Consider the following 20,759-nt stretch of genomic DNA (forward strand, 5'->3'; position numbering starts at 1 on the left):
TAAACCCAAAAAATAAAAAAATATAGCTAAAGAAAACGAGAGAGCTTCTATTAGCAATCCAACTTTTTTACTTATTCTCATCCATTCATTTCTTTTCTTTATTTTTAATTGGAGTGTAATAAGTAAATATTGGAGTGCCAATATCAGCTCTCTTCTTAATTCTTTTATGTCAAAGGTCAAAGGATATGTCATTATTGGTTTGAAATTAGAGGAGTGTATCCCAAATATTCACATAAACATGGGGGTATGTCTAAAATCACCCAAAACCAAAAGAAAGAGAAAATAACAAAAACGAATAACGACAATTATACCAAAGGTGCAATTCTCAAAACAACGCCTTGTAGTTGTACCAAAGTTCTCTCTCTCTCTCTCTATTTAAAGAGTTAAAAAATTATATATAAAAAAAAAAAAAAATTGTGACTCGTTTAATCCAACAGCATTGCTTTTATATGGAGAGAAAGAAGAACGAAACCCATAGAACTTCCCCCAACATGGAAGGTATCGATGTTCATCTCTTATTCTAAGATCCCTTTTGTTGATTTTTATTTTTTAATTTATATGTAGAGTTTTCTTGAATTTTAAGGGATTCCCAATTCATGCAATTTCTTCCAATTGGGCGTTTTTTTTTTTTTTTTTAATTCAGGAATTCATGATTTTCTGAGAGAGAGAGAGAAAAAAATGTTTAGGGTTTTGGTTAGATTGTAATTCATAGAATTAAAATGAAATTTGTTTTTGTTGTTAGACCAACCATGTTTGTTTAGGATTTGTAGAGGATTTTGCATGCCAGGTTTGTGTGGCTTCATCTCTAATTTAGTGGTGTGTAATTGTCATATTTATTGGCGTTTGTTCTTGGATTAGCGATTTTATAATGTTTGAAGGGTAATTGTGATGAGATTTTGTCAAAGAAATTACATGCAACTTTGGAATTGTGGATTTTTTTAATATCTGTTTTGATTGAAACATTATTTTGGGGAAATTGAACATAGTATATAATGTTTTTCATCTAAGTTGGATTATTATTAACCTTCAATTTAGGCAAGTGGGTAGAGCGATCGAACCATTTTCAAATCCTTTGATCAAAAGAGATAAAGTACCAAGATTAGGGTATGAATGCTACATGTCACAAAGAAAAAGATCGTTAAAGAAAAAGGGAAAAGATTGTGTTGCAAATGTTGAAGGTGTCACTTATCACGAAGAGAAAACACCTTTTGCCAATCTAGCTTCTTGTATGTGAGGAAATCGTGATTAGTGCTTATGAACTCTAAGTACAATTAGATTAGGGAATTAAGACATAATTTTGGGAGGAGATGCGTTTCCACGGGGAATTGCTTTTGGAAGAGGATGTTTATAGGCGGGAACTCAAATGTGTTGTAGGGAAATATATTGAAGATATGTGAGGGTCATGGCGGACAACGGATTGGAAAAAGGATCTACACTAAGCATGTACTTTTTTGTAGGAGGTATGGATGAATTAACTGCTCATTTCAAGTAGAAGCCCCCCTTTTATGTCATTTGGAGATGAAATTAGCAATATGCGGTGCAAGGACACTTCTAGGAATAAAGTACAATTTAAGATTAATGCGCAAACAATGCCCTGGAGAGATTAATTCCATTGTTTAGGTTCAATTATACACAAATATGGAGAAACTAATGAGGATATGACCGTATAGTTAAGTGTTGGGTAGATAAAAGTAGATGTGTGCTTTGGGAATGCTACGTGATTGGTATGTACTAACCAAACTAAAATAAATTTTTACAAGACAACAATAAGTCCATTCATGCATTATGAGCTGAATGTTGCATTGTCAAGAAATAACATGTTCATAGAATGAGAGTATCATTGATGATATGATGATGCGATGGATGAGCATAGACAAGGAAAGAAAAATTAGTGTATTAAAACAAAATTTAGGAATTGCTCCTATAAGTGGGAAAATAACTGAAAGTCTTGTGAGATGGTTTGGGCATGTGCAAAGAAGACCTAAAATAACACTAGTGAGAAGAGACTCTTTGGTGCATTTGAGGGCTCTTAAAGGGCAAGAGGAAGGCGAAAATGACATGGATGGAGTTTGTTAGAAAAGATATAAGGAACATGCCTCAACTGAAGATATGGTTCATGATAGAGTCAAATTGAATTTGTGTTGCCTACTCCAATGATTGGGATAAGGTGCAGATGTTGAGGATGGTAGTGATGATCTCCTCTGAAATAGGCATGTCAAATATAATTGCAATACTATTTATCAGGCCCTTTCAGTGGTGGATAGAGCAACATGTTTTGCCTCGTAGTTAACTTAAAGTCATTTTTCCTGCCCTAGTTGTCCTATTTACTTTTTATTTTATTTTATTGATAAGCTGGACTTGAACCCACAACCTCAGAGTTGCTTTGCAATGTGTCAAACAACCAACTGAGCATTGGGTCTAAGCCTAAGTTGTCCTATTTACTCTTAAAACTATTTGCTTTTTCCTGATTACATTTCAGAATCTGGCGAAGTGCATCCTAGAAAGGATACATTTCTTCCCGAGGATAACAAGAAAAGAAGGCTGAAAACGCCTGCCCAGGTTGAGGCTTTAGAGAAACTTTATAATGGTACGGATGATCCTCTCGTCGCATTTCATTATCTGGTGTCTTGTCTATGTTACCTGTTTTTTCATCTCAAATGACTCAGAAAAATCTTTATTTTCCTCAGAAAACAAGTACCCGACTGAGTTAAGAAAAGCACAGCTTGCGGAGGAGCTAGGATTGTCAGAGAAGCAGGTCTCTGGATGGCTTTGCCATAGAAGGTTGAAAGACAAAAATATGTTGAAAGAAGAAATATGTGGAAATGGACGACAAGATCTTTCAAGTGGTGTTATACAGGATCGTGGCAGTGGACTTAAGCAGGATTCATGTAGCAGCACCAAACAAGGAGAATATATGCATTTTGATCCAAGAGAGGTAGAAAGTCGAAGGTTCTATGGACAGAATTATCCGACATCAGACTTCACTTACACAAAAAGGGGTCAATATAAGGGTACCAAAAATTATAGTGCAATGGACGATACTTCTTTAGGAAGTAGTTCAGCTTCCCAAGAGAGACAGAGTGAGGATCCTTATGATATGGAGCCTTTGAGGTATTCATCTCGAAATTTCAACTGTATGTTGATGAATGCAAAGGCTGCAAAGGCCAAGGGATATTTGAAGGTATCGGGATATTTTAACTCGCAGGATGAGATTGAAATTGCTGCTATTTCTGCTGTTAAGCGGCAATTGGGGAGGCTTTTCCGGGAAGATGGTCCACCACTCGGTGTCAAGTTTGAGTCACTTCCTTCTAGTGCTTTTGATTCACCGATTAGAGATTCAGTCAATGGTAACACTTTTTTTTTGTTTGTTTTTTTAGCTTATGATGAATAATACGATGCTGGTATTATATTTGGGTAATTTATTAAAAACCCCATGCAAAATTGGTGATATTAAGATTACCCCGTCGACCAAAAGTCAACATCCCTTTTTTATTAATTAATGGTGAAAATTTGTTTTTATTTAAATTTTGATTTATTAAGTTCTGATATTTTTGAAAGAAAAAAAAAATTGCACCGTTAAGTTAATTGCAAGATTAAGTTTACCACCCTTGACCAACAGTCAATGTCCCTTTTTTTGATGAATTAATGGTGAAAATTTGTTATTATTTAAAATTTGATTTCTTAAGTTCTGATGGGTATTTTGAGAAAAAAAAAAGAATCAAAATTTCACCATTATGTTATCAACAAAAAGGGATGTTGAAATAAGGTTGGGGGGGTGGGGGGTTGTAAACCTAATCTTGCATTTTGCATTGGGGTTAATATTGCCAATTTCTCAGGGAGATTTACTATGTTAGATAAGATTATTGGATCTCTTAAGCATTGGTTACAAACGTCGCGGTTATATTTGTGGAAGTCTAAACTTTAATCCATTTATCATAATTGTACCAATGCAAACATATGTATCTAACAATAACAAGAATCTGAAAACAGTTAAAGATGTATTGGAAAGAGAGTTTAATTTGGGAGCAATACCTCTACTAGAGGTTCCATGCAACAAAGATCCTAAGAGGCTAATAGATCTTTAGTTTTCTTCCATAAATCACCCTTAATTTTTAATTTTTAATTTTTTTATAAGTAAAATTTATTGAAAGAGGACAAGGAGTCCTCAAGAAAGATACAGACAAAGATCACACCCTAATTACATTTTCCCATCTAAATATAGAATTTTCAAAAAACTGTCCCCTAAAATTCTTAAATTGCTTACACAGTAAGAATAACAAACCAAAGAAATTGAAAATAAGCTCTTGCATGTTGCTTTCATTCTCATGGAACGTGCGCATATTCCTTTCTTTCCACAAGCCCCAACAAATTGCAAATGGAGTTGACTTCCACATAATCTTCTTGCAATAAAAGAAGGAAGAAACAACCTAACAATGATGACACCAACGAACTTTAAACAAGGAGAGGAAGTGCGAGTTGAAGGTTGTAAAGCATGAGACTAAAAAGAAGTTGGGTTAAGGTAGTCAGAGTGGAGTAAAAACATTGTCATGACTCGTGAGTTATACATGCTACCAACCAAACTCGCAACATAACCTAGCTACTCCCCACAGATGAAATCAAGAGTATAAGATGCAACCACATAAGAAAAACACTTTCCTTTCTGACCGAGTAAGATTTGAAATCTTACTAAAAGTCGACGCGTTCAAATAGATTACCACTTTGGCCAACAAACACCATAGCACCCTAGTTTTAATGGAAACTCAAATTCAATTTTTTTCTTTTTTTTTTTTTTTAATAAAAAAAATTCATTTTAAGTTTCCACCAAGGTATTGAAAAAATCATCCACTGAATTCCCATATCCCATATTACAAGTCAACGATGAAGCACGACCTTTTTTGTCATTTTCTTCTTTAAATCTCTTTTATCTTTTATACTCACTTGGCATAGATCATGTTGAAAACCACTTCCATTACTAACATGTGAGAACTTAAAATTTTAGTAAGGGGTGGTTGAGCTCAGATGAATTACCACATTGGAAATTGAGTGTTACTACCCTCTAGATTTCATGGCAAAACACAAATTCCAAAGATAAATTCTTTAAAACAAAATAATAATAAAATAAAATGAAATAAATAAAAAAAGTATTTTTTTTATTCAAGTTTTTGAAAATGGATGGCAACCAAACTTCTACCGAATTCCCAACTTTAAAATTAAATTCAACAGTAAAAAAAAAAAAAAATTGTTTTCTAAAAAAGGTTCAAAGTTTAAAGCATTTTATTCTCTATACCCGGTGACCTTGGATGATGTTCTTGGGTGGCACAAGGTGAACTCAATGACCTTTAACAACATTAGAAACTTTACTAAGTTAGTAAAGCTTGTTTACTTCTTCCCATTGTCCAATCCATTACACATATTAATCCTCACAGAATTTTCCTTCACATGGAAGAAGACTTTAAACCAAATATCCATCACACACATACAATTTAAAACTCAGTCACAGAACTCAATTAATCATCATATCTAATTATTAAAAATAAACTAACACAAAATAAATGGGAAAAGGGTGGAAACTACCTGCAAAATAGGCTTAATAACAAATTATATAAAAAAATCTCTTTCTTTCCAATCTTTTGAGGGTTGGGGCTGAACTTGTGAGAGAGAGAGAGAGAGAGAGATAAAAAGGGTCTTAAAATTGATTTGTGTAGCTTCTGGCGATTAAGCACTCCCTTTGTTTAACTTTTACTGTTGCTACTCACACCTTGCTTTTTCGTCTTCTTTTTTTGACCTTGTTAAAAAGGGACGAGAATGACGATGGTAGTAGTTCTGTTGGATTGTGAGGACTTAAAAAAAATAAAGAAAACTATGAGAATGGAGTTAAAGGAGTTACGGGGAGAAAAAGGAAAAGATGATAAGGATTTGTTATGAGAAAGAGATTTTTCTAAGAAATAAAAAAAAATATTTATTTGTAATTGAAGTCCCACACACCTACACAGAACATTGTGTATATGTGTGAGAGAGAGAGAAAGAGAGAGAGATAGATTGAAAGATGGGATATGGAGATTTGGGAGTAGAGAAAGGAGAGACTTGTGAGTGGAGAAAATATTTTTTTTTTCTACCTTTTTCTTTGTCTTTTACACTTAGCTTACTCACCTATTTATAGACTCATAAAAGTTTATCTTTTTGTTATAACTTTCCCTTTTTGTAAGGCATCTTATGAGTTGAAAAGGTAAAAAAAAAGGGTAGGAAAGAGATTGAGTCAAGTGGAGGTTGATTGAGTCAAAGAATTGGGGGAGAGAGGAGTGATGTGAGTGAAGGAGTTAGAATTGGATTGACTGGGTTTAGGTAATTGAGTCAGGTTCAGATTTGGATGAATTGGATCAAATTTCTCTATTCTCCCTTTACCATTTCAGTTCTATGATTGTGTAATTTTGGGGTGTCTACAATTGCCTCTCTTTGTAAGAGTTGCTTGCAACGAATTGCAAAGATTGTATGCTACCCAAAATTACACGATTCTCCCAACCAGGCTCTGGTGATATATGTAGTTTTAAACTCATTTTGGAGTATTTGGTAGTTTATACTCATCACGATCTGTACAATATTTTAAGCTCATCACGGAGTCTTGATGATAAACTCGAAACTTGATACACTTCTAGGAACTTGGAGAATAATGGATTGCTTTGTTAATCTTTACTTGATCTCGTTGGTAGTTTATGCTCATTTCTGAAGTTTTATGGTAGTTTAAACTTGTTTTGGAACGTTATGTTAAACTTGATTGAAGCTTTGTTTGACTATTGACTTGCCGCCTTTATTCACCTTGATCCTCTTTTTCAAAGAAGAATCCCTAAAATTGCACAATTGAAGGGCCATAATGGTAAAGGGAGAAGAGATAGAAATTGGATCCAATTCGTCCAAACTCAAAAACCAAATCCAACCATTAAGCCCAACTCAATTACCTAAACCCAGTCAACCCAATTCTAACTCCTTCACCCACGTCACCTCTCTCTTCCCCCACTTCTTTAACTCAGTCAACATCCACTTTCTTATCTACTTGACTCAATCTCTTTACCACCTTCTTTTACTTTTTTAACTCATAAGATGCCTTATAAGATAAGCTTTTAGGAGTCTATAAATAGGTGAGTAAGCTAAGTGTAAAAGACGGAGAAAATTGTAGAAAAAAAATTCTTTTTCCACTCCCAAGTCTATCCATCTTCTTTCTTTACTCCCAAGTCTCAATTTCCCATCAATCAATCAATCTCTCTCTCACTCTCTCTCTCTCTCGCGCGCACACACACACAACAATTGTTTTGAGTATGCGGGACTGCAACTGCAAAGAAATATTTCTTTTATTTCTTAGAAAAACTTCTTTCTCATAACAAATCCCTATCATCTTTTCCTCTTTCTCTCCCTAACTTCTTTAATTCCATTCTCATAATTTTCTTTATTTTTTTTAAGTCCTCACAATCCAACAGAACTACTACCATCGTCATTCTCGTCCCTCTTAAACAAGGTCAAAAAAAAGAAGAGGAAAGACAGTTTGAGGAACAACAATAAAAGTAAAACAAAGGGAATGCTTAATCACCAAAAGGTACTCAAATCAATTTTTAAGATCCTTTTTATCTCTCTTTCTCTCACTAGTTCAGCCCCAACCCTCAAAAGATTGGAAGGAAAAAAAGATTTTTTATATAATTTGTTATTATGCCTATTTTGCAGGTAGTTTCCTCCCTTTTTCCATTTCATTTATGTTATTTTATTTTTAATGATTAGATATGGTGATTAATTGAGTTTTGTGACTGAGTTTTAAATTGTATGTGTGTGATGGGTATTTGATTTAAAGTCTTCTTCCATGTGAAGGAAAGTTCTGTGAGGATTAATGTGTGTAATGGGTTGAACAATGGGAAGAAGTAAGACTAGCTTTACTAACTTGGTAAGGTTTCTAATATTGCTAAGAGGCATTGAGTTCACTTTGTGCTATCCAAGAAAATGATCTAATGCCGCTGGGTATAGAGAATAAAATGCTTTGAACTTTGAACTTTTTTTAGAAAACAATTTTTTTTTTTCTATTGAATTTAGTTTCGAAGTTGGGAATTCAGTAGAAGTTTGGTTGCCATCCATTTTCAAAAACTTGAATAAAAAATTACTTTTCTTTTATTTCATTTTATTTTTTTTAAAAGAATCTCTTTGGAATCTGAGTTTTGCCATGAAATCTAGAGGGTAGTATCACACGATTTCCACTGTGTAATTCATCTGAGCTCAACCACCCTTACTGAGATTTTAAGTTCTGCTATGTTAGTAATGAAAGTGGTTTTCAACATGATCTATGCCAAATGAGTATAAAAGATAAAAAGGCTTTAAAGAAGAAAATGACAAAAAAGGTTGTATTTCATTGTTGACTTGTAATATGGGATATGGGAATTCAGTGGCTGATTTTTTCTATACCTTGGTGGGAACCTAAAGTAGATTTTTTTTTAAAATTATTGAATTCGAGTTTCCATGAAAACTAGGGTGCTGTGGTGTTCGTTGGCCAATGTGGTAATCTATTTGAACTCATTGACTTTTAGTAAGATTTCAAATCTTACTCGGTTAGTAAGGAAAGTGTTTTTCTTATGTGGTTGGATGTTATACACTTTCTAGTTGGCTTCACATATGCAGAAATAAGAGATAGTCGCTAAGAGTGTTGCACGTGGACCTTTATGAAATATTGCATGTTTAGTGAATACCATCAAACATGTTTTTCTCTATGTTCTAGGTTAGCCACTATTTTTTATTTTATTTTTTACCAATCAGACTATGGTTCCATAATATCATTCTCATCAAATCTGGGGTGCTGTCGAATTTTTATTCAGAAGATCACAAATTAGTTATACCAAGGGAATACTCAAATCAGTTTCAATGGAAAATCGGTTTAAGTATCCTAATTGAGGAGAGTCAACATATTTTCTTTCCTTTGGGTGACTAACTTATCATATCTATAACAGGCGACTTCCATAAAATCCCAAACATGTTTTACCCCATGATTTTTGAATCAAAGTGTTTTCAAGTGTCCCTTTAAAACTTAATTATTCTTAGGGCCCAAACTGAAGACCATCATAAATCAATAAGCTTGCTCACAACACATGCACACACATTTAATTGAGTTAGATTGAGTTGAACCATGGGTTTCGAATCATTACTGGACGAGTGACCAAAAGCAGTGCCGGAACATGCGTTGGAAGCCCTCGAACCACAAGTGGGTCAAATACCTATGGTTCACCTAAATCCGACTCGATTCATTGTACATAAGTTGTAAATATCAAAATTTAATTACAAAAAATGTGAATCAAAAAATGAAGTGAAATTAAGTAAGTAACCGTGTAAACGGGTGAGTCGGAGTGCCTAACACCTTCCCCGAGTCACAATTGAACCTCCGAACCCGAATCATTGATTCATGGATTATTCCCTGGAGTTAACTCACCAGAAAAATAAATCGTTTTAAAAGTCAAACTAAATCTGGTGGCCATTCACACCCAATTAACTCAATGAATGGTGGCGACTCTGTATCACGTGCCAAATTGGCAATCGATTCCATCCGGTCGCTACACTACTGATTTTTGTTATATCAAAGCAACTTTTGTTTGAGCTTTTTGTCTCTTAGGGAAGTGTTTAATGAGGATGCTTATAGGCCTACCAATGTGAAAAAGGATAATAATAGGCATCATTTTGAAAAAAAAGAAAAAAGAGGTAAGTCTGAGAGGTGAAATTATCATTGAATGGGTTGTATTATTAGTGCAGGTGAAACATAATTGATGTTGTGAAACTTAATGATTCATCTTTTGCTTCTCTTTCTGTCCATTTCCTGCAAGCTTTTCTGGGAAGAACCTTTTGCATGCTAAAAACCTATAAATTTGATGTTTTTGCACATGTTTGTGATCATTGAGTGTGGATTCAGGGTGAGGCCATCTTATTATATTGCAACTTGCAAGCTAAGGAACTGAAAACTTTTGTTTTGTAGTTGTAGTTGCTTTTATTGTGTCATGAAGTTTGTTGTACCCGTCATATTTTTTAAGGAACTGCAAATGATTGTTTTACCTTTCATCTTAATTAGTAGGGGTTGCTTTTGGTCAATGCTCTTGTGCTTTCGAATCTCAAATGTGAAGTCCTGATTTTACTTTTTAAACTCTGATTTATAATGCTTTGTGGAGGCTTACTTTTCTTTTCTTCAATTTTTTTTTTGAACTCCTTGACAGAGCCATATTATGTGGGTGATCCCATCATGCAAAATTCTCCGAAAGTCCCCAGAGTTCATAAGGAGCGGAATTTTGACACGGTAAGTCAACTTTTGATCAATTTATTTTTTATCTTTGCAAAATGCATTTGAAAATTAATGGTAAAGTCAACTATGCCTACGGATCTACGATAATTTCAATTATGACTACCTATCAAAGGACTATGATTATTGTGATATGTAACAAGGACACTTGTTTTGTTAGTAACCATGTACTCAAGTGTAGAACTCATGTTGGCACACTTTTTGTCAAAAATTATAATGAATTCAAATATTTGGTTTTTGGTTATTATTTGGTCTTTACCATATTGTTTACTTCACATGAAATCATGAAACAAAATTATTTAAAGAAAAAAAAATTGATGTGTAAAGATTTATTAAGCATAAAAGTAAATAGGAGGTCGAGAAGACCTACCAATGAGAAAACAAGAACAACTAACAAGAAAAGTCCTAGACTCCTTTCCTATATAGACTTGGGGAGTTGGAATTGATGGCTTGTATCAAACCAGATGACAACGATCTAATGGCCAAGGAACTTTTGAGAAAACAATACTTTTTCTACAACTCTAGAACCTTCGTGGGAATTCCCTATATCTATTCTAGAACTCTCCTATGTTTACATGAAAAAAGAACCCTCTTGACTCGTTCAGAGTATTCTAAATGTTTTAGCACCTTTCAGGCTCTCTTAGATGTTTCCAACTTGTCTAAAACTTGGTGAAAGGGAGAAACTTGCTATGCATTCCCATGATAAACGGATCGAGCCACTTTCTCCTTGTCTTTCTTACCACACATTACCAATATTGTAGTTTGATGTAAACCGGAATCCTTACCTAACGGATTAGTGCAGAATGAAGAGTCAATTCTACCTTCTTCAATATGTGATGAAGAAAAGCTGGTCTTATTTATGTTGTTAGAAGTTAGAACCAACTCTAATAGCTAAATAGATGAAGATAGAACATCATCTGTCACACGATTACTACTTACTATATATCTTGCGTTAGTTGTCTCAACAAGTGAGGTTCTGATTTTGCTACCCCCCATAATATTCCTTGTCATAAAATTCTCAAAATAAAGTCATCTTTCAAATGGTTAGTATTATCCCATATTTGGTCTCTGTCTCACCATTACCTTGGCTTGCATGTAAACAACCATAAAAATATAATTCCACTCTAGCAAAATAGAGGAGAGCAAATTGAACCTAATTTATATATATATATATTGCATTAACCGAGGGACCATGTAGAGCATGAACCAAGGGTCATATTTGGGCCACGTGGACTGCCATGTTGTTCCAAATGACGCTTCACCCCCTACAATTAATGATTAAGATCAGTTTTGAAGAAAAAAATATTGTTTATAGTCAAATCTAAGACTTAGAAAATGGATATATATATATATATATTGCATTAACCGAGGGACCATGTAGAGCATGAACCAAGGGTCATGTTTGGGCCACGTGGACTGCCATGTTGTTCCAAATGACACTTCACCCCCTACAATTAATGATTAAGATCAGTTTTGAAGAAAAAAATATTGTTTATGGTCAAATCTAAGACTTAGAAAATGGATGGTTGTTGAACACCCAAGGTTAAGATTAAAATCCAACAGTGAAAATAAATCTTTTTTTAAGTCTTTTTTTTCAAAGTTCTTAGAATTTTATGCTCTATAACCATATGCTACCTGATCGTGTTTTTGGGTGCCACTTGGAGACCTGGTCCATATAGATAGGGGATCCTTTGGAACATGTAACCCCGTTTATATATATGGGGACGGTTCATGGGACAATAATTGTGACAAAATCTAGGACAATGGTTTTTGTCTTACATGGGTTAGAAGTTTCAGAATGGGCTGATTGTTGGTGAGGATGATCTCCTCACCATAGAGAGAAAAAAATCAGCTCATTCTGAAACTCTAAACTGCATCAAAAGTGGTTTACAAAAGATTGATGGACCACGATTCTTCAACTTGTAAAGAGGGGTTAGAAGTTTTGGAATGGGCTGATTTTTGGTGAGGATGATCTTCTCACCATAGAGATCATCCTCATAAAAAATCAGCCCATTCTGAAACTTTTAACCCCATCAAAAGTGATTTACAAAAAAACATTTTCATAGATTATGTCACAATTATTGTCCCATTAACTGCCCCCCACCCCCCCTATATATATATATCTGTGTGTGTGTGTGGGTAGCGTTCATTAGACAACGTTTTAGACAAAGTTTTGTCTTATATGTCTAAAATGTTTAGGAATGGGCTGGGTTTTTTTTTTAAAGGATGATTTCCTCACCATAGAGATCATCATCACAAAAAATCAGGCTATTATGAAACTTTTAGCCCATATAGGACAATACACTTTGTCTCTTGAACCAGATCCTATTTATATATGGGTAGCGTTCGGCAACCATTGCTTAGGGAGCCAACGTTTTAACCTATATGGGTTAAAAGTTTCGGAATTGGGCTGATTTTTTGTGAGGTTGATCTCCACACCATAGAGATCATCCTCACAAAAAACCAGCCTATTTGTAACTCATATAGGACAAAGCGTTGGCTCCCAAATGTTGGCTGCTGAATTTGATAAAGAAGAAAGAGAGTTGCCTGCTATTGTATAACAAATTTGATAATTTCATTAATAAATCTGACCAAGCTCAATGGCTTGCGCCACTGCTCAACTCATATCCCTTAACCCTATTAACAGTCCAAACTTAGTTTATTTAGTCGTCTGACACCCATATTTTAACTATTATCAATTCTTTTTTGGAAAAACATTACTGCGATCCACCTAGAAGGCGTCCACATTTCTTTGATCCAACCCAAAAGGTTGATATACATATATGGGCTAATGAAAGCTCAGACCAGGCCAATGATTGAACCCATGGTGGAGCCTCATTGATAGCATCTAAGACACAAAAGAGGCAATTGCCAATGATCGAGTTCACAATGGGCCTACATTGACGTTTTTCAAGGCACATAATGGCCATTCGATCATCTCCTAACATTGGCTGTCCAATCTGATTTGAGTTGATTTGTGGCATTTTCTTCTCTGCAAGCCATATGTGTTAACTAACCAACTACACCAAAAGACCGATCTGTTGGAGAGGCGGAGAACTATGAATATAAGAGGGTCACGGAGCTTAACTGGGGTATGACACACCTGAGAGTGGAGGACAATATACACTCAACACTCCCCTCACCCATAAGGGTGGAAAGAATCGAACCCGTGACCTATACGAACCTAGTGTTTTAATACCATGTTAACTAACCAACTACTCCAAAAGACTGGTCAGTTGGAGAGGGGGAGAACTATGAATATAAGTGGGTCACATGGCTTAACTGTGGTATGACACCTTAGAGTGGAGGAAAAGATACACTCAACAATATGATAATTGGGGTTGTCTTCTTCAACTACACACATTGGACAATGGACATATTTTTCAACTATCACTCTTTTGGAGGTTATTGATTGATCACCATAAGTTTGAGGGAGGGTAAGGAGTATGTGATTATAATGCATTGCAATAAGGTGGGCAGTGGCACACCAAATCATGGTCATGAAAATTAGATTAGATTAGATTACTTAAAGATTAGGATTAGATTAGTTAGAGTTTATCTCTAGTTTGGATTTCCTTATGTTGCTGGCCATACAAGCTTCTGGTATTCAATACTATTTTTTTCTTTTTCAGTAACATGACTCTTGAAGAATCTTAGGAGTTGCTTATCTAGATGAGTGTTATATAGAGATTTCCATGATTCAAAGCAAGCAATATTGACAATGTCTGACTAGAAAGCATGTCATATGTGGAAGTGCATTCTAGTGCTGCCTTGTGAACCAAGGACTTTTTGGTTGGGTTGTGAACAAGGAACTCAGTTTGCAGAAGCTCAGCTGCAAACAGAAAATAAATATTAAAAATCAGGGTATCTTTTTGTGACCAGTCATTACACCCCTTCCAAGGCATTAAATTTTGATTTTGATGTTTATTTCAGTCCAGCCTGGAATTCAAAATATTTTGTTAAAATATTTTGATTAGTGTGAAAATTTTATGCAATTTTTATGGAATTGATGGAAATGTTCGGAATATTGAATGTTATAGTAAAATTTTAGGAAATGATATAACACAAGTTAAAATGTAGTTATATTATATATCATAAAAATACAATAAACAACTATATGAAGTGTGAAAATGAAGATGATCAAGTTACACCACATGTATGCATGAGTGTTCTAGAACCCAAGGGTGGAAAAAAAATATTCTAAATAAAAATGAGAATAATATCTTTATATTAACTGTAATATGTAAAAAACTTATTTAACAAAATATTAAGTATGACTTTTTGCAATTTTATATTTTTAATTTTTTAACTATGTATAATTAAATTACTAATTTATTCAACTAATTAGAACATGAGTGACTGCATGTGGATGTGGTTGAAAATTAGAGATACATCAAAATACTATGGTAAATATACCTTACTAGTTTTAATTAATTAATACTTGTAATTGAATATTATATATAATTTTTTATTAGTGACTATTATTATGTGTAATTTACAAGACATTCCTACAACAATTTATAAGTTTCATTACTTTTATAAACTTTAAAAATGTTTTAATAATAATTTTTTCAACAAATAATATTTCGGTCGAAATTTACTGTTGATCGAAATATTTCCACAGAAATCTTACATTTTTATACCAAAAATTTTATTATTTTGGTTGAAATTGGCTAGTCACAGAAATATTTCGCGAAATGAACAATGATATCCATCGAAATAATCACGAAAGAAGCTATCGGTTATATTTTGTGTCGGACCTTGTGGAAATGGAAAATTTTCAGTATATTTCATGGAAATATGTCGAAATTTAATATTATGCACCCCTTATGAGATGGGGGTAAATTCTATGATTTCCTCTATTACTAATCTGTTATACAAAACAGGGATTCTTGTCCCAATCATAAACACCATCCACGGTGTGAATTGTGTTGAAAAGATCTACAGTTTGAGATCAATTCCCTCTAAAACTGATGCAACAGTGTGAGACTACCTACTATGTGAAACCAGCCCCCACCACAAAGACATTTCATGGTGACAGATTGTATTGGCTACATCCAACGGTGGAAAACACTTCCTATTATCATAAATCCAACTACCATTACCATAAACCACCCAACTTCCTAAAACCACCCCTTTCCATCTCTCTCTCTCTCTCTCCCTCCTTTTTCTTCTAACAATTTTGGTTTGAGACTCAAAAGAAAGATATGTCTGTCCCTTCTCTCTCTTTTTTTTTTTTTTTTCTCATGCTTCTTTTTGTGTTTAGATTCTTCAAAAGAAAACATGAATTGGAACATTGTGTACAGCATTTTCTTACACTCCTCTTTGTTATTTTTGTTTTTCTTTTCAATTATTGTGTATGTTATGTTTCTTCGTTATTGTTTAAAAGAGAAAAAAGGGAGGGATTATTTGATATTTCATCGATTCAATTAAAATTTTCGGAATATTCAATGTGTAAGTAACACGTGCACGTGTCACAAGTTCTGTAAGCATGGGCATCCGCTAATGTATTCACAATAACAAGTACTTCTATTATAGTTTATGGTTTCTCTTCATTATAAGGTTCATTCGGGGGAGTGCTTATATACATAGGAATAGTGCTTATATGCTTAGAAAGAGAGCTTTAAGAAATGGTTACACAAATGTGCAACTCCATAGGAATTTCAGTTGTGCTTATATACATTATTGTAGGAATTGAGTTCAAACTTTCCTCAACCCCCTCCATCAATGGACTCTTGATGTATGCAAAGGATTGTGGTTTGTTTGATAAGTACCTACTTCCATATCTATCTATAAGATGTTTGGATTTTTCCAAACTCCATGGACATGAAAGAAGAGAAATGCTATCCCCACTTTGACCAAGACATCGATTTTACCAAAGGTTTATTGTAATTTTTCTGTTCAAATAACAATTATGATGAAGCAGGGTCAGGAACAACAAAAATTAATTCGTGTTTTGGCCTGTTTTGTGTATTAGTCTCTTTTGATCTATATATTTCAACTATCTTATTACACTCTGCTTATGTTTTATAGTTTTTTAAAATATGTTTGTTGACAATGGGCATATTTTGTATCTAAATATCTTTTTCTGGTATCTTCCAGGGGTATGCTAGACACAATCGTACGATGTCTCATAAGGGTTCATATCCCGAAAGAGCGCATTTAAAACGAACCATACAGGATTCCGATCTTCAGAATAAATGGAACAGTGACCAATTAATCCGAAAGTCTTCTTTCACCAATTACAACAATCATGGCCCTAGCAGGATCTCTACCACGGATGATATTGACGAAGATTCCGCTGAAGAAGCCTGTGTGTTTAACAGAAACAAGAACTATGACATGACATCTAAGAATGGTATGAGATCGGATTCTATCAAAAACCGTCGTCTTCACCCCTATGGTGGGAAATTTATTTCAAGTGAATCAACCGATATACTACATAACAATCGTGATTCAATCTCTCATGTTTTCGAGAGGGGGGAATACCTTGAGAGTAGACCTTCAAATTTGATACTTCGACAGAGTGAATTTCCCGATAGAGAGGACAGAGAGTATTTCAGAAGGATGGCAAAGGTATGCATTAGGCTTTTCTGCTCATGGTTTAAAATATCATATTGTATCGGGATGTATTGGCTGATAAGTATCTGTTTTTTAACCTTCCAATACGATATAGTTATAGAATTGAAACATTCGTCATTTATCAATTTTTATTTCGTCTGTGGGAGGGTGAAACTTGAGAGATCCAAAGAGAGAAATCCAGAGAGAGCTTCCTGGATTGCCAGATCTGTGGCTGAGTTCTTGGCTCACCTCCCTTCTTCTTCTCACCTCTGTTTTTTCCCCAAAATGTAAGAATGGGAGTGAAGGATCGTGTTTTGAAATTGATGAATGCCCTTAACCTCGGCCTCCTCTCAAAGATTGGTTATATAAATAACCCCCTCTTTGTTTTTCTAAATATTTGAGACACTCCTTTGTTTTCAAACTGATGATATTCCCCTTGACCTTGGTCTCCACTGAAAGATATGTTTTTAAATGTATCGAATATATTGCTAATGCATCAGTATAGTTTCGGTTTTAAAGTAAACCAAAACATTGAACAATACGAGATTTTAAACCATGTTTCTGCTAATATGGATTTTACTTTCTATGCAATGTTGGTCATTTCATGATGAGAATATTTGGTTTCTAGGATTGAATGTTTGGGATCTTGTCTGCTCACAGGAGGAAAAGCTTCATAGAGAAAGGAAAACGAGTAAAGAGTTTGCCAATCCAGTTAGAGTAAAGATGCCTCATAAAAATGAAATGAGATCAAGTTAGTGCTCATGCTAAGAGATTTTGGGTTCATTAGTTTTTCCATGCTATTTATTAATTATGGGAGCTTCTATCGCCATACCAACGTTTGCTAATGCCACCCCAAGTGTGTCCTAATTCTTTAGTGATTTACATATGAACTGGGTGGCGTCAGCAAAAGCTGGAGTCACAATAGAATCCCTCTTAATTATTTCTGTTCTTTACTTATAATCCTTGTTTTCCTTGTATCTGAAGGGAGGGAGAGATTTCAAGGTGATGAGTTATTGCTGAGAGATTGTGCTTCAATAGTACCTTCTCCTCCAGCTTTGCTGCCACGCGAAAACCAGATTAAAGGGTTAGTACCAAAATTAAGGGTTAAGCACCAATATCTTCATGTTTCTTATTTGCCTTGATTGACTAACTAATCTAGAGCTCTTTATTTTTTGGAACATTGTTCCATCAAATAAAGATGAGGCTTAACTATAAACCTCTAATTTGAATGGGGTGGTGGGCTTTGAAATTTATATTCTGAAATACGATTCTTTGATATGGTGGATGCGTTTGTATTGAAACTTCTTACACTAGTATCCAGATGGTCGCGTAAGTCTATCCTGCAGGTAAGATATGAGAATATCAGATCTAGGCTTGAAGATATGGTATAAAATTCTAAGCGAAAAGCTTGGTTGTCCTAGGGCATTAAATGGGTCGGATTTTATCCGAAATCCGAGTGATCTGAAGCCGAATTTAGCGGATTTAGGTCCTTGGAGTAGATCTGAATAAAAATTGGGTCAAATATGGTTTGATGTCCCATGATCCGAGTCTCATCCGGGTCGGACAAGGATATATTCAAATTATATTTCCAGGTTTTTCAAAATATCCTTTTCTACTAATTTAATATAACAAAATTCTTACAAAATAAAAGGATTATAGTGGTAAAATAGAACATTATACCAATTAACAAACAAATATAGAAGAAAAAATGTTGAACTATCCAGAATGTTTCCGACCTGAATCTAGCAATTCGGTTGGGTAGGATCTGGATTAAGGGAAATCAAAATTATTCAGATATGGTTTATCTATGATCTAATATGGATTCGGGTCCAGATAAAGTAATTTGGATCGAAAAGTGGATATAATCAGATCTGAGCTGAATCCGACCCATTTTAAGCCCTACGTTGTACCCCCCCACCCCACCACCAAAAGAGCGAATGCCACAATTTGTAAGGGGAATGATGGACCAAAAAATTGCTAAATCGCATTTGCACTGTTTGTTAACATTTATTAGTTGGCAGTGATATAGTCCTGAATACATTTCTGGTAAGGGTTGCTTCTTCCTACTAGTTAAGCTGTTATTTGGTGCTAGGAAAAAAACTGCTACTTGCCCTCCAACTTTTACTTATTGCACCCACCCCAATTAATAAAGAAAGAAAATCAGTGAATGGTTGAGAATAAGTAAAAGTTGGGTGCCAGTAGAAGCACTCCCATTTTTTTTTTTTTTTGGTTAGATTTCTGTTTTTTGGGTTTAGGATTTTATTTGAACCTAATCGTAATTGTAAACAACTACTGAAATTGTTTCAATGAGTGTTATAATGTTTTGTAATGCTGAGATTATAACTTTGGGCCAAACATTTGTAATGTTTGAAGAGTGTGTTTTATCTTTAATTGGGGTATGATAAATAATTTAAGAAATTGGGGTGTAATAAGTAAGTGTTGGGGTGCCAATAGCAGCTCTATAAAGAAAATGGCCTGGCATCTATGTTGTCTAGATGACACAAAATGCCTCATATCCTGCCTGTGAGATTGGCACCGCCTTTTATCTTAATAGTAGATTGATAATGGGCATCCCTCGTACTTTCTTTCACCATGAACCTGACTTACCTAACTAAAAGATTAAAAAAAAGACACTATTCTCAACACCTTTAAGAATTGAATTTCCGTAAGTCTACCTCATAAAATATTTGTATCAAACTGTACGTGTCTAACTTGCTGAAATTTCATGATTTGTCATCTAGATATGCTGGAGAGATGCCAACCAGTTTTAGCGAGGATGAAACCGCAGCAACGAGTTCATCTATGGATTGAGAGATTTCTTTTTCGATGAGATGTGATTTCACAAGCAGTCTGTACATACAAACTATATCTTGGGTTGGAAGTTGTGATGGGTTCTCAAGGCCATAACCAGAGAGATTCAAATGGTAAGTGGATGTTTATCGATCGGTTGCTGTTGAAAGTCATGCAATATGAGCGCATCTCTTGCACGGGTTTTTACTCATGTTGAAGCATGATGTCGTTATGGCATCTATTTTGAGGCACGCATGGAAGATTGTTTTTTCAACCCATCCCGTCCCAACTCCCCTTTCCAGCGCTGTCTGTTGATGTATGTACATAGTTTTTCAGCTGGGAATGAACGGAGGCGATCTCAAGGATACTGTCGGTCATGTTGTAAACTTTGCATGAGAGTGACAAATGCAGGAAGAACCAGTCGTCTGTCATGAATAGGTTTCAAGCAGAACAGAAGCGTGGTCTGAGAGGTGTGTCTCCCATCTTGGAATATATGATGTTGAAATTATGTGTATTTGTCCAAGTTGGATGTAAATGATGGCAATAGTGTGTCAGACTTGTCAAGCAAAAAACTCTTTAATTGTTACAAGTGTGAGTGTCAGAATCTGATTCATCTCCCACATGTTACCCTTTTAGAAGAATTCATGTAACTGCTTTTTTTTTTCTTCAATAGATCTATTGTCATTGTTATACCTGGATTGCTAGGGTTTCTTGTAACACAAAAGAATTCCTAGCTTCATTGACCAATGTCTTTTGACTCCTGTGATCAAGGTTTAAAATCTCGTCTTGAGGCAATAGTTCAGTCAGGAAGAAAATCTATCAGCCCAACCGAAACTTTCCGAGACATTCAAAGTTTAAGGGTTAACGTTTTGTTCTGATCTCGGTCAATATTGGAATGTTTCGTCTTTACATTCTAAAAATGGAACGAAATTTTGAAGCATGGATGCGATGACTATATTGTTAAAAATGTCTGAAGGGCTCTACCACATAATGTTGGATGTGCCTCTTAAACTACAGCTATTGTTCGTGTAAGCTCACGTCTAACAAAGACATGATTGCTGGTTCGTGTGGTGTTGGCTTGTGTCGGTATAGTAGGAGGCAA

At 34.8% G+C, this 20,759-nt stretch overlaps 1 protein-coding gene across 3 annotated transcripts; it reads left to right on the forward strand.

The window, feature by feature from the left end:
- Nucleotides 1–353: 353 nt before the first annotated feature.
- Nucleotides 354–20,349, forward strand: LOC147384088 (Homeodomain-like superfamily protein). Of its 3 annotated transcripts, none has more exons than XM_086424761.1 (8): nt 354–498; nt 2,480–2,587; nt 2,688–3,347; nt 10,224–10,303; nt 16,409–16,882; nt 17,528–17,618; nt 17,852–17,951; nt 19,609–20,349. In XM_086424761.1, exons 1-8 carry the CDS (start codon nt 450–452, stop codon nt 19,676–19,678), a joined length of 1,632 nt encoding a protein of 543 aa, XP_086280887.1. In that variant the 5' UTR covers nt 354–449; the 3' UTR covers nt 19,679–20,349. The 3 variants fall into 3 exon arrangements, with proteins under 3 accessions (XP_086280887.1, XP_086280889.1, XP_086280888.1); XM_086424762.1 differs by lacking the exon at nt 354–498 and adding an exon at nt 642–787; XM_086424763.1 differs by lacking the exons at nt 17,852–17,951; nt 19,609–20,349 and having other exon boundaries at nt 17,496–17,618.
- Nucleotides 20,350–20,759: the final 410 nt, after the last annotated feature.

This window comes from Akebia trifoliata, chromosome 15 (genome assembly GCF_017979445.1).
Source record: "Akebia trifoliata isolate Shusen 1 chromosome 15, ASM1797944v1, whole genome shotgun sequence".
Lineage (NCBI taxonomy): Eukaryota > Viridiplantae > Streptophyta > Magnoliopsida > Ranunculales > Lardizabalaceae > Akebia > Akebia trifoliata.